The 12,826-nt window shown below is 34.8% G+C and overlaps 2 protein-coding genes across 4 annotated transcripts; both read right to left on the bottom strand.

The window, feature by feature from the left end:
- Positions 1-1,595: 1,595 nt before the first annotated feature.
- LOC109012848 (two-component response regulator ARR12-like) lies at positions 1,596-5,281 on the bottom strand. 3 transcript variants are annotated; one of them, XM_018994689.2, is made up of 6 exons: positions 5,209-5,281; positions 4,756-4,888; positions 4,176-4,328; positions 3,356-3,748; positions 3,156-3,232; positions 1,596-3,065 (listed from the first exon to the last, which is right to left on the bottom strand). In XM_018994689.2, exons 2-6 carry the CDS (start codon positions 4,883-4,885, stop codon positions 1,791-1,793), a joined length of 2,028 nt encoding a protein of 675 aa, XP_018850234.1. In that variant the 5' UTR covers positions 4,886-4,888; positions 5,209-5,281; the 3' UTR covers positions 1,596-1,790. The 3 variants fall into 3 exon arrangements, with proteins under 3 accessions (XP_018850234.1, XP_018850232.1, XP_018850233.1); XM_018994687.2 differs by lacking the exon at positions 5,209-5,281 and adding an exon at positions 5,084-5,183; XM_018994688.2 differs by lacking the exon at positions 5,209-5,281 and adding an exon at positions 4,984-5,176.
- Positions 5,282-9,372: 4,091 nt separating this feature from the next.
- LOC109012949 (class V chitinase CHIT5a-like) lies at positions 9,373-10,832 on the bottom strand. Its single transcript, XM_018994847.2, has 2 exons — positions 9,581-10,832; positions 9,373-9,404 (listed from the first exon to the last, which is right to left on the bottom strand). Exons 1-2 carry the CDS (start codon positions 10,830-10,832, stop codon positions 9,373-9,375), a joined length of 1,284 nt encoding a protein of 427 aa, XP_018850392.2.
- Positions 10,833-12,826: the final 1,994 nt, after the last annotated feature.

Consider the following 12,826-nt stretch of genomic DNA (forward strand, 5'->3'; position numbering starts at 1 on the left):
TCGTTCCTGTCAGCAACAGGGACTCGACTTTGGTGTCGGCCATTCGATGTTGTATTTAATGCAGCCGATCCTGTAGGGTACAAGATCATGACCTGTCGTTTCCTCATTAATATGCTGGGTTTGAGGGAGGGCCATCTGTCTTTCTCTTCTTGGGCCGGCTTGGGCTTCTTCCCTATCATCCCCTGGCCTACCAAGTCATGGGTCATGGGCTTTGGTGGAGTGGCTTGAGCTCGGCCTGATTGATATAAAAACCTCCCTTCCAATTCCATAGGAGGATTGTTGGTAAGAAATGCTTGAAATGATTGATACTTATGGATCGCATTTTTCGAAGTATAGATTTTGTTTCATTAAAAAACCAATGATTTCTAATGTGAATGCAATTACAAAGAGTATGATTTCAATGGAATATTGTTGCCATGCATCCGACTAAAACCTAATTTTAAACAATTCCACGAAAAGAGTAGTGTCATTGAGTCATTGATGGCCCCCCTCTCCTCTGCTCACTCAACCCTTTTGGCAAATGTATGGCTTCCCTTCAAGTGGTTTTGATTAATTCATGTGATCATTAGCTTGAAGAGTTCACTTTTGACTTTTGAAGAGTAGGGAAGGTTTTCTAAACCATAAGTTGCGTACGTGTGGGGCGCCTGACGGTGTGATCCAGATCTTTATTAGTTTTGTCACCCTATTCAAGTAATAAGCAGCTTCTTCTCTTAAAACGCCATTTTGTTTTTTTGAATTAATCACAAATAGCCAGAAGACTGTCCACGGTTTCTGTTCATGACGTTACAGTAATCTCGGTAACTGTTCACAATTCTATTACTTTCTATGTCATATTCCTTTGTATTAATCAGTTAAGAGTCACGCTTAGGAGAATAGTGTAGACTTGAATGAATATATTTGCTCGTACGAACTAATAACGGATTGATGAGCCTTAAAAAAAAAAAAAAAAAACTTATATTGTCCACACATCTAAGTTATATTGTCATTAGAGATGAGATACACAACAGATTATTGTCAAATTTTCATTTTTGGTTGTGATAGTTCCAAAACTTGTAGCTGCAATGCATGTGCACATGCATACAAAACAGTATACCCACATGCATATGCACAGCCATAACGATTTAAAATTTAAATTACTTCTCTTTTGTATTCAACACTCTTTTAGATTGAATAACAAGAAGAGATAAGTACTTTTGCTACAAGATGATTTAGGTTAAAATTGCAAAGAAGAGATGATAATGAAAGGACTGATGGTTAACAGGTAAAACTATGGTGAAAGCATAAATGTCCAAGTTCATTCAAGAGCTGCTTGCAAAGCCTCAGTTTAACAGGTTGAAACTGGGAAATTCCAAGTTTTTGTCTTACGAACAATGGATTAGTTACTTACTGAGCTATTTAACCTTTGATTATGAAATCTTAAGCTGTTCAAGAACCAAGAGATGAAAAACAACCATACAAATAATCAAATCATACTATGCTAAGCTCTCCTACAACATCCCACTGGTCCTTCAAAATAATATCATCAGAAAGAAATTACTTTAATTTGATTCTTTGATTAGCTTCAAAGAAACAACTAAACAAAGGGAAAATATCACTGAAATGCAATCACTGGTTAAATAACCAAGAGTTTTCTCCTTTCAGCATATTTACCACGAAGTTGATATAGCCAGATTGTTTTAATCTAATGGCCGGGGTCTAAAATAGCATGTGAAAATCACGTCTAGTCAAGATATTACAGTCAAACTATAAAAGAAGACAGATCTATTAGCGAAGCTAAAGCAAATATTATATTATATTACCCGTTTCACCATTGCAGTCACTATGTCTTCCAATGAGCCAAAACTACTAGAAATATAACTTTCTTGTGGCTTCCTTTGGTCCCTGAGCCCCTGCTTCAATTTCAGTGATGTCTCCACATGAGATTTATTGACCTCATCATGCTTCGTGTATGAAGGATCAAAAAGATTTGATTGTCCAATTGAATTGAAATCCATGTCTGGGTGAAAGTTCTTTGGGTCTGAACTCTGAACGAATGGACCCACAGCACCTTGCACAGGGATCATAGAGTTCATTGTACTACACATAACATTGGAGCGATAAGAACTATCCTGATTATGGTCTACCCAGCATTGAGGTCCGGCATGATTATTTATTTTCCCAGCATTACTGCTGGTCAGGCTTGCTCCGCATTGCATGTCTGACCTTCTATCCTGCAATTCAGTAGATACTGAAGTAGCAGAAGAAACATCATGTAGATTACTCCCCATTTGAATTGCCCTTTTAGATATATCATCCCTCACGTTACTTTGATGCATGGTAGATTGAGTAGTCTGTTTAAAGCAGTCATTTAATTGAAAAGAATTTGAATGGATCCCAGATGACTGAGCAGCAGTTGACCAGTTTTCATTCAATCTCCTGTGATCCAGCAAGGGGGAAGACAATTCAGAATTTAAGGAGGCCAATGAAACGGGGGACCGATTTCCAAATACTTCACCACCTTGAACTGCTCGAGGGTTTTGTTCTAACATCAAGGTTGTGTTTGCAACGCCAAGAAGAGGATTGCTTGAGCTACCAATGTTTGTTTTGGCATCTAGGAGGCCACTGCAAATGGGGAAAATTGCTCTATTATCGATAGCAGTGGACAGCTCCCTGACATGAGTAACACCTTTAATATGTTGTAGTTGATCGAGTTCTAGTGTCATCGGCATTCCTTGAAGTACACCCCCATTATGGTTTCCAGGATGTATGACCTGCTGTGAGTCAGCCTGATCAACAGTAGAGCCGCTTGAACTTCGTGCATGACTAAGTTGAGTCATTCCAGAAGAAGAAAGGCCACGCATTCCCATACCAGCTGGTGTGTTCAATCTACCAAGCAACCCACTAGGTGGGAAGGATCTGAAACTGGTGTTATGAAATTGCCCAGATCCATTCAAGGTATGGAAATTTTCAAGTCCATTCAGAGAACCCATTCGTAAATATGAAGAATCTGTACCTCCTAAGGCGGCTGCCATATTAGCTTGCTGGTTTACCATACTGTTCAGTCTTTTAAGGTAAAGCCTGTATTTCTGCAACCATAAATAAAGTAGTAAGCATCCTGTTGTAATCAATAATAAGTTTATATCACGACCTTAGAAAAGGAGGATCAGATTCTATGCCTGAAGATGGCTTGCCACATTTTCTCTTGTAAGCTTTTCAACATTCATCAGATCTAGGATTTTTTTTGGTACAGCCTCTGCATCCAAAAGAAGAATAAAACATAATGAACTTATAAGAAAAGGCTCCATGCCTAAAACATTAAAAGTTGAATAATAATGACTGCAGAGGTTTTCACTTTAATGATAGATAAAGAACATACTGTCAATGCCCAACTGATGAACGGCGGCGACAAACTTGCGATGCAGCTCCACAGACCAAACAACCCGAGGCTTCTTCTGAGTTGATGGATCATCATTCACATTTTCATCATGCTCCTCATCCTCATCTTCATTCTGATCCTTCCGTTTTTTATTGAGCTTCCCATTCGGATCTGAAAGTGTCCCAGCTGACCCTGATCCTCCACCAATGCCAGGATGAGGCTTGTCTTGACTTCCAGAATTATTCGAGTCTTTTGAATCAAATTTCTTTCTCCTGACAACATGTTGCCAGATGTTCTTCAGCTCCTCAGTTCGAACAGGTTTCAGTAAATAATCACAAGCTCCATGGGTAATTCCCTTCATCACTAGCTTAGGATCGTCATTTGCGGACAACACTACAAATGTTAAAATTAAGCCCGATTAACTAACCACATGCTGCAAAGAGTACCAAAATCCAACAATAAGCTCACAGAATGCAAGCACATTGTAAACTTTGACAGGGACCAACATATATTCAAGTGCTTTTAAAAATGCCCTTTGTTTCTTCTCTGGAAATCAGACAAACATACTGCATTTTGTTTTTAAAAACAAAAATCTCACAGTTCATCAAATTGTCGAAGTTTTTAAGATCGGAAAGATAAAGTTTTAGAAAAAGCCAGTTTAAATAACCCTTATTATTTAATCTACGACACGTTTTTGTTGATAAATCAACGACAAATTTTTGTTTTCCATAAGTGAAACTTCGCGGTAGAATGGCAATATAAAAAGAAAAGAAAAGTTAATATGATGAAGATCAATTAGTGCTCCTGCTTCCTGGCTTACTTATGACAGGTAGGTCCATCTCAAGACCCACAAGCTCAAGCAGCTTAAAGCCATCCATGTCTGGCATATGAACATCACTGATGACCAGGTCAAAGTTGTTCTTGTTTTCTCTCAGCAACTTCAATGCTTTGATTGCTTGATTCGTTGTCGTAACTGCAAAATCCAAAACTCATGACGAAGATCAGGCCAAGTTTCTAAACTAGAAATAAATGCTTTCTGATATCTCCCCAAGCTACATAAACAACCAAAATTACTCAACTAAGCCATAGTCCAACAATATGAGAGTAGAGAAAATTCACGAAAAAAAGAACGAATCTCAGTAATAGGCAGATATCTGAGAAAGTATCTCCGCAAACAGAGAAACCCAATCCGATATACGAGAAAGTAGACATAAAAAACAAAGGGTGTGGTAAAAAAATGTAAGGAACCCATACAGATTCAACGTACTACGATTATAGTAACAAAGAAAGAAACAATTTGTATAGAAGAATTTTAATAACAAACACAAATCCAGAAACCCATATCCAAAAACTGATTATAGAAAGCAAAGGAATTAAGAAAAGAGGCACAAGATGCAAACCGTGATATTGGCATCGACGAAGAAGGGTCTCCAAGACAAAGAGGCAAGTGGGGTCATCGTCAACTGCGAGAACACGCATTCCAATGGGGAACTGATCTCTGGAATCATCCATTATAGGCTCAACTGTCATTTTCTGCAAGCAGAGTGATGGACAAAATTCAGAGAACAAGAACAATGGAAAAGGACCGTTCCAACAATATGCTCTATGTTCTATGGTAATGAACAAACCCAGAATCTACTGAACAGACAGAAGCAGAGAAAAGGATTTGCAAAGATTATGTAATAGTATGTGATATGAATTCAGAGAGAGAGAGAGAGACTGAGAGACCGTAAAAGTGGCAATTTGACCGGGGAAAGAGAGAGAAAAGGAATCTAATGAAACTACTATCTATAAACTGTGAAATCTGCCGAATGGAGATTTGAGCGTCACTGAAATATAGCATATTATTATACCTTGCCAAACTAACAAATTTTCCACTTCGTGTCGTCAAGGGGTTCTACTGCGTGTAATTCACGCGCTGGAGAAGCTCAAACTTTGGCGTTGAAATTTCCGAGTATTTAAGCAGAAATGTTTAATAATTTTATATATAATCGAAACGATATAGAATATTTCTAAACCATTAATCTAAATAGAAAGGTAATTTTACATATCGTGTAAAATACATTTTTAATTTTAAAAACACTAATTAGGATCTTTCTTATCCAGTAATTTTTATGCGCTAATGTTTTACTTTTTCATAAGTTTTCTTATTTTATTTTTAGAAAAATAATTTATTTAATCTTAAACATATATAAAATGAATATTTCAACATTGAAAAAGATGTTTTACGAAACTGAACCACGTTTTATTTCCGGGAAAACATCATCGTGATGTAGTTAACTTGCTTTTGATTGGTGAATGTTCTTTGGAGTCTTATGCCGTCAGTCTTCAGAAAGAAAGAAAGAAAGAAAGGAGGGTCCTTTTCAAAATGATTTTGGGCTAAGAATTTCTTCTTTTTTTTTTTTTTTTGAAAATGAAACCCCAAACATGTTTTTTTTTTTTTTAATAATGTTTACAGGCATTTCTTTCTTGTTTGGTCGGCTTGAGCATTATTGAAGAAAATGGTTGTTGGCAATATCGGAGACTCGATACCACAATAAAGGCAGAATTTAATTTTTTTTGTTTTGGTGGATTCCGGAGAGCACGCGCAAGCCTGCTTCCTTCCCTTTCCTTCCCTGCCGATAATATACCAAAAAAAAAAAAAAAAGATAGGAAGGCTTGCTTTGCCGACTCTTTCTTCCTCTGAACTCTGAACTGATTCCTTTTTCAGTTTTGGGACTTTTAATAAGCTAAGGGTCAAAAAGCCTTTTCCTTTTCATTAGGGCCTAATGCTACACAACCCAACCCCCAATAAAGAGCTTATTTGAAAACCCATTAATTTCCCTCCTATTTTTCCAAACCCAAATCCAAAACCACCCCTCCCAAAAACAATTACTGTTTATTATTCTTTAAGCATTTTTATGAAAATTCTTTGCATAAGAACAAACATAGTAATGAGAGAAATTAAATCTTTCTAAAAAAAAAAGTAGATCTCATCTAAAAAAAATTATAAAAAAAATTATTTCTTATTAATATGATCCACTTTTTTATAAAGAATTTACATGAGACTTATACCTAGCATTACTCATTAAAGTTTTACCCATTCCTTACAAATTTTGTAAAAACGTTTCCCATGTATCGTGGCTCTTTTTTTAAAAAGTACGAATCAATATGAATTTAATTAAGAGAATTATTTATATAATTTTAAGGTTGAGTTTAGATAGACAGTTCAGATAAGATGAGATGAGATGAGATGTGATGTTTTAAATAGTAGTTGAATAAAATATTATTAGATATAATTTTTTAGTATTATTTTTATTTTGAGATTTAAAAAAATTGAATTGTTTATTATATTTTTTTATGAAAATTTAAAAAAATTGTAATGATAAGATGAGATAAGGAGGTTTGTGCATCCAAACCCAACCTTAAGTTTCTCATACTTATTTTTAAAAAAGTAAGAAATTTGAAATCGAAATAAAAAAATTAACTTTATTTTATAATACACTATACTTTCTCCAAAGGGAATGCATTAGATTTACACTAAAAAATTTTATCTAGTATTATTCATTCAATTATATTTAATATTAGGATTCAACCAATATTTAAATATTATGAGGTATGGGTGTTATGTTTATAGGTCTCTAAATTTGAAAAAAAAAAATTAAATAACAAAATTATAGAGAATCTATTAACATCATTAATGAAAACTTTCCAATGAAACATCACAAAAATATAGCTGTATTATTAGTTGAAAGAGAGAGGTCCGTATCTTAAACACAAGTTGTAGAGAGAGCCAAAGACGTTCCGAATTATTATTATTTTTTTTTTTAAAAAAAAAGTAGGTGATACAAGTACGATGATGACTTGGTAAAATTAAAAAAAGAAAGAAAAAAAAAAGGCAATGCGATTCACGAAAAGCTATAGCGAATGAGCATATAGTTGAATGGCCACTACATTTATGGTGTGCGAATAAACATATAGCACGTGGTTCTCAAACAAACACATCAATGGAAACTTGCGTCATCTATTAATTATGTTTACTTTCCCACACTTCTTCACGACTCTTAACTTTTTATCTTAATTTCATCATCCTATCCACACTTTCTACTAATTTCTTTCTTTATTTTGATTTGCAACTTTCAAAAGGATCGAGAATGGAAAAGGGTATCCTCAGCATGCGTTCATTACCAATATTAAATTTTGATTTTTATCATTCTGATCTTATGTGATTGAAAAAATATTTATTATTAATTTCTTACTTATTTACCAATTATTTGATGTTGTATTTTAAAAAATAAAAAATAAAAAGACGATGATGAACATATGTTATAATTACATTAATTTTGAAATTAAAAAATCTTGCTTGCTTATAAGGATCCAATGGCACCATGCATAATGGTCCAAAGTCCAAAGAAGCCACCAAAAGATTTATCTATACATTAAAAATCAAAAGCAAAATGATCATCAACAAACCCATTAACAATATCAAGAAGGAGTACTTTCAAAACTTGCATGATAATCAGAAAATTATCAACACCAACATATATATATATATAGTACACTTTGTATCGTATAATATATATATTATATTATATTATATCTAGAAGATTCAGGCTGGGTGGAAAATCTTGAGATTCCTTTTTCCTTTTTGGAGTCACATGGCCGGCTAGCTTTCTCTTCTCTTAATTGGCATGATTTAAGGTGATCAGCATGGACTGATCAAATAGGGTTTTTTGGGGAGGGGTGGAAGAACAGGGTGGGTACCCTCAGCCCTCAACTTTTAAGTTGATAAAAATGCTCATGTGTGCTAGTTAACATGTTGTGATCTACTTGTCTCCCACCGGGGATATATGCATTCCCACAATTTTATAACATTAATTGGAGTGGATTCCTAGCTACTCTCTCTCTCTATATATAAGTAATGTTAGAGAGAAGTCACTATAGCAGTGTACATTTTGTATTCGCTGCATGGCTGCTTCTAGTTGATTATTCCCAACACTCACTTGAAAAAATGTGTAGTCTAGATGATGCCACATCATGTGTATAAAATAAATGCTCTTAATAATAACTTCTATCTATATTTATTCATATATATATATATATATATATATCCTGTAATCTTGTTCCACTCAAACATGCATGGCTCTCCATTTTTCTGGGCAAGACTCATGAGTTAAGCCTACAGCGTATTGATGATGATCAATCCCTGCCAATAATTACAGACGTACGTGAAGCTAAGGTCAACTCAATAATTGCCAAGTATAAGTAGACGCGATGGATAGAAAATTATTTTTATATATAGTATAAGTATTTGATGTTTTATTAATTATCTTTCTTTATATTAAGAGACCATTTCATTCGATAAATAATTAGAGGTGAGGCATATACGTACCAAGATATACGTGTGAGTGCGGGATTAAATTGGGCCTACTCATGACTATGGGTTAGCTAGAATAGATCGATCTTTTACTACGTGATAAATGTTTGACAATAAAGTTGATTTAGATAGTGAGATGAGTTTTAGATAAAAGTTGAATAAAATATTATTAGAATATTATTATTATTTTAAAATTTAAAAAATTTAATTATTTAATATATTTTGTATAAGAATTTAAAAAAATTGTAATAATGAAATGAAATAAAACATTCTCTGAATCCAAATCAATCCTTAATGTGATGAATTTAATCACCTCACAATAATTCTAATTGGTCGCGCGTTCGCTAGAGCAAGCGAATAATTGGTCATGTAGGGCTGTTGAGTATAATAACTCTATATATATATATATATATATAATAATAATGTTGTCATGTATATATGGGTAGATTACATCATATGCCAATCTTGTAAAATCCACGAATGAAGAAAGATAATACAAGATACATTACGGACTATTATGATATAAATTAAACAATTAAATTTATCATTTCTTATCTGTTTCAGACAATTATTTAAAATTTGGTATAAAATCACACATAAAAACATCTGAAGAATTAAGAGGTTCACGAGTAATAAAGCACAACTTTTCTCCCAATCGAGATCAATATTCATCAATGTCCCATGCATTCGAAGCTGCCCAAAAAAAAAAAAAAAATTATATCAGTCCAAATTAATCGTAACCACTTTAATTAAGGTTGTTTACGTACGGAATAATTATACAAATAAATTAGGGAGAATATATAAAAGGAAGAAACAAAACCGGTGGTTATTTTAGGAAAAAACAAAAAGAGTATTGCAATATATATTACCTTGTCTTGAGATGGTCCAGTCCTTATCCTGCCCGAGGGCCCAAAAGAAATATCCTCTTAACTGCCAAGACCGGGCGACCCGGATCTTCAACCTTATCGACAGGACATCATCATACCCGATCCAAGAGTCTCCAAAGTAGGAATAATACGACACCGTTTCGTGGTCAAATTTAACCGTCGGACTGTTCCACCTATTGAAATCAAATATTTGATCATAATTCAAGATACCACCTCCAAGCCCGGGGCCTAACGTGGGTGCTCCAATCCCATTAGTGTCCGGATCCTGGAGTGTCCATGTCCGCCCGTATAATGGTAGACCCATAACTAGCTGACTGGGTGGTACACCGGATTGGATCCATGACCCGATTCCATAACTTGTGCTAAGATTAGTATTAGGATCAAACAGTGCTGAGTGCTCCCCAGTGAAATTTTCCCATGTCCCATGATAATCAAAGCACATTGGACTAACCCAATCCACATATCTACTTATAGCATAAGTTGGATACGACCGAGGCACATCAAAGGTAAACTTCGAAGCATAGTATACTGCAGAAGTTAAAAGTAAACGTGACTTTCCACAAGTCCTAGCTTCATCAACTAGGGTTTCTCGCCATTGCTTGTATAGCAAGGCAAGGTTTGACATGTCCTCCTCATTAGCCGGGAATTCCCAATCAAGATCAACACCGTGGAACCCATATTTTCGAGCAACTTCAATGGTGGAATCGATAAAAGTTTTGCGTGTTGCCCAACTGCTTGCCATTCTAGAGAATACAGTCGGGTCATTACCGCCTCCTCCTATGGATAGTAAGGTTATGATGGGTGGGATTTTGGTCCCAAGTGCACCCATGAACTCGGGGATCTTTACTTGGTCAAATTGGGTAACATTGAGTTTATATGTAATGGGGTCAGGCAACAGGAATGCATAATAAAGGTGGGTGAAGTATGAGGTATCAATGGCGGATGCTGGAAATGCATCGAAAGATGGCCAATAGGCAGCTTTGATTACTAGAGATGAACGAGGATGATGATATGGGTATGGTGCTGGTGCTGGCTCCAAAGTTGTATCAGAATTTGAAGGAGGTTGGTTAAAATCTGGAGTTGGTGCAAGTGGCTGGTAGGGCATGGGTGGGGAAGAAGAAGGAGACATTGGAAGATTTGGGGGCCTTGCCACAGAGGTTGCATCACCATCTCCAACATTAATTGTGTAGAAGATTACAAGAGTTAGAAGTGGTATGAATCCTAAGTTAGCCATATCTTGGGATTTAGATCCAAGAGAAAATGCAATATTGGGTAAGGTATAACAAATTGAGATCATGTATATATACATATAGTTGCTTCGGGTGTACATATAGTATGCATGTAAACAGACGCTAATTGGGAACATGGGTGGCATCGAAAATACATGTTGCACAGCTAGCTAGCTTTTGGAGGGTAGTGTTTAAGTCTTCTCCTGTGGACACTTGAACAAATGAATTACATGAAAGTAACGAATTAGGCGGAGACAAAGGGCCGACTTACTTAGAATATAATTCCAAATATAAACAGACAAACTGCCTATTGTCTTGTGTCTATGAAGTGCATCTTTCGAGGAGAGGAACAAGAATTGAACAAAGTTAATTTCCACTTGACATGAATTGGATCTTTCACTAATTAAGACCTTGTTTTCATCAATTAATTAAGAATGCCAGACTGGTACTACAGTAGTACGCGCGTGGAGGAGGGCGGGGAATAGCGGCCTAATAGGCCAAACACAAACACAAACCCACGAACAAAAAGTTCTAACAGTTGATAATAATATAATATGGTGCAGGCTGCAGGCACCAAGTAATTTCAAGTGATGAGCTGATTGAAACTTGCCACCACGTATAACGTACGTACACGTAACTAGGGATCGATAACATTACATTAATGTTTTTAGGAATGTTCAGGTGTTTCTTACTATCGATGATCTATATATGATTCTACACCAGCCAATATTAATTCTCAAGTGTTAAAGACCTGACCAATGATATAACAATCAGTTACTTGAGAGGTAAAGTGATCGAGCAAATAGGCTGACTTCTGATTGAAAGATGATCATGTACTAATTTAGTACTACTTCTTTTAGAAAAAAGATAGATATATATATATATATATAGCATGATTGCATACTATGCATCTTATATATATATATATATATATATATATATATATCTTCGGGAATGTGTACGTAAATTTAACATTTTCTTGAAAGATTTTTGTATAGCTTTTTAGAAAAATTTAAAGATGATCATGAGTTTATGAGATTTTGTGAAAGCGGTGGGATTCATTAAAATGTACTCACGTTTAGATTGAAAAAACTTTCCGAGATCGATATTTTTATTAACGTTTGAAAAAAGTGGGTCATGCATGGATTCGATGAATATATATGTTTAGAAAGAAAAACTTAGTGAGGGAGGGTTTAATTAAAGTTGTTTTTGCTCTAAAATGTTTTGATAATAGAAACTATTTAGTGAAAAGACCCGGGCTACTTAGCTAAACCGAATCATCAGGAAGAAATGAATCCTAATTTGTATTTTTAAGTGATGGTGCCAAATTTATCTCACCTCAGACCCATAGAGAGGTAGCTCCGATATATGAAGAAATTTATGGCCTAGCTAACTCATCTCATAAAATTAGTTTTATAATAGAGGATTACTCATTTTTTTATATATAAACGTGCCCAAGATCTTGTCTACAGATAATATGTTATTATTCTTCAATACCATTCCTCACGTGCGGACCAATATTTTTTTCTGGTCCTTGTCACAGGATAAGTAGTGTGGATTTCCATTTGTCCTGTGGCAGGTTCTGATACAATGAAAAAATTTATAAGCCTAACTCATCTCATAAAATCAGTTCTACAAGAGATGATTGTTCATTCCTTATAAACATGCCTAAGACCTTATTAACAGGCAATGTAAAATTATTCCTCAACAATATCATGTGAAAAACATAGTCGAAAGTATCGAGAGAGAAGAGATAAAATAAAAAAAATTACTGAAAATCATTATTGAAGTCATATGTATGTATGTATGTGTGTGTATATATATATATATATATATATATATATCTTCTTGTGTAGTACATGAGTTGAGGTATTTATATACAAGAGTTTTGCTACTCATCATCCCCGGCCCACACACCACACTTTTTTTTTTTTTGGTTTTATTCTTTCTAACTAATTGATTTTTTCTACTTTTTATCCATATACCGCATATTTTGTAA

This window comes from Juglans regia, chromosome 8 (genome assembly GCF_001411555.2).
Source record: "Juglans regia cultivar Chandler chromosome 8, Walnut 2.0, whole genome shotgun sequence".
In the NCBI taxonomy this organism is placed as follows: domain Eukaryota; kingdom Viridiplantae; phylum Streptophyta; class Magnoliopsida; order Fagales; family Juglandaceae; genus Juglans; species Juglans regia.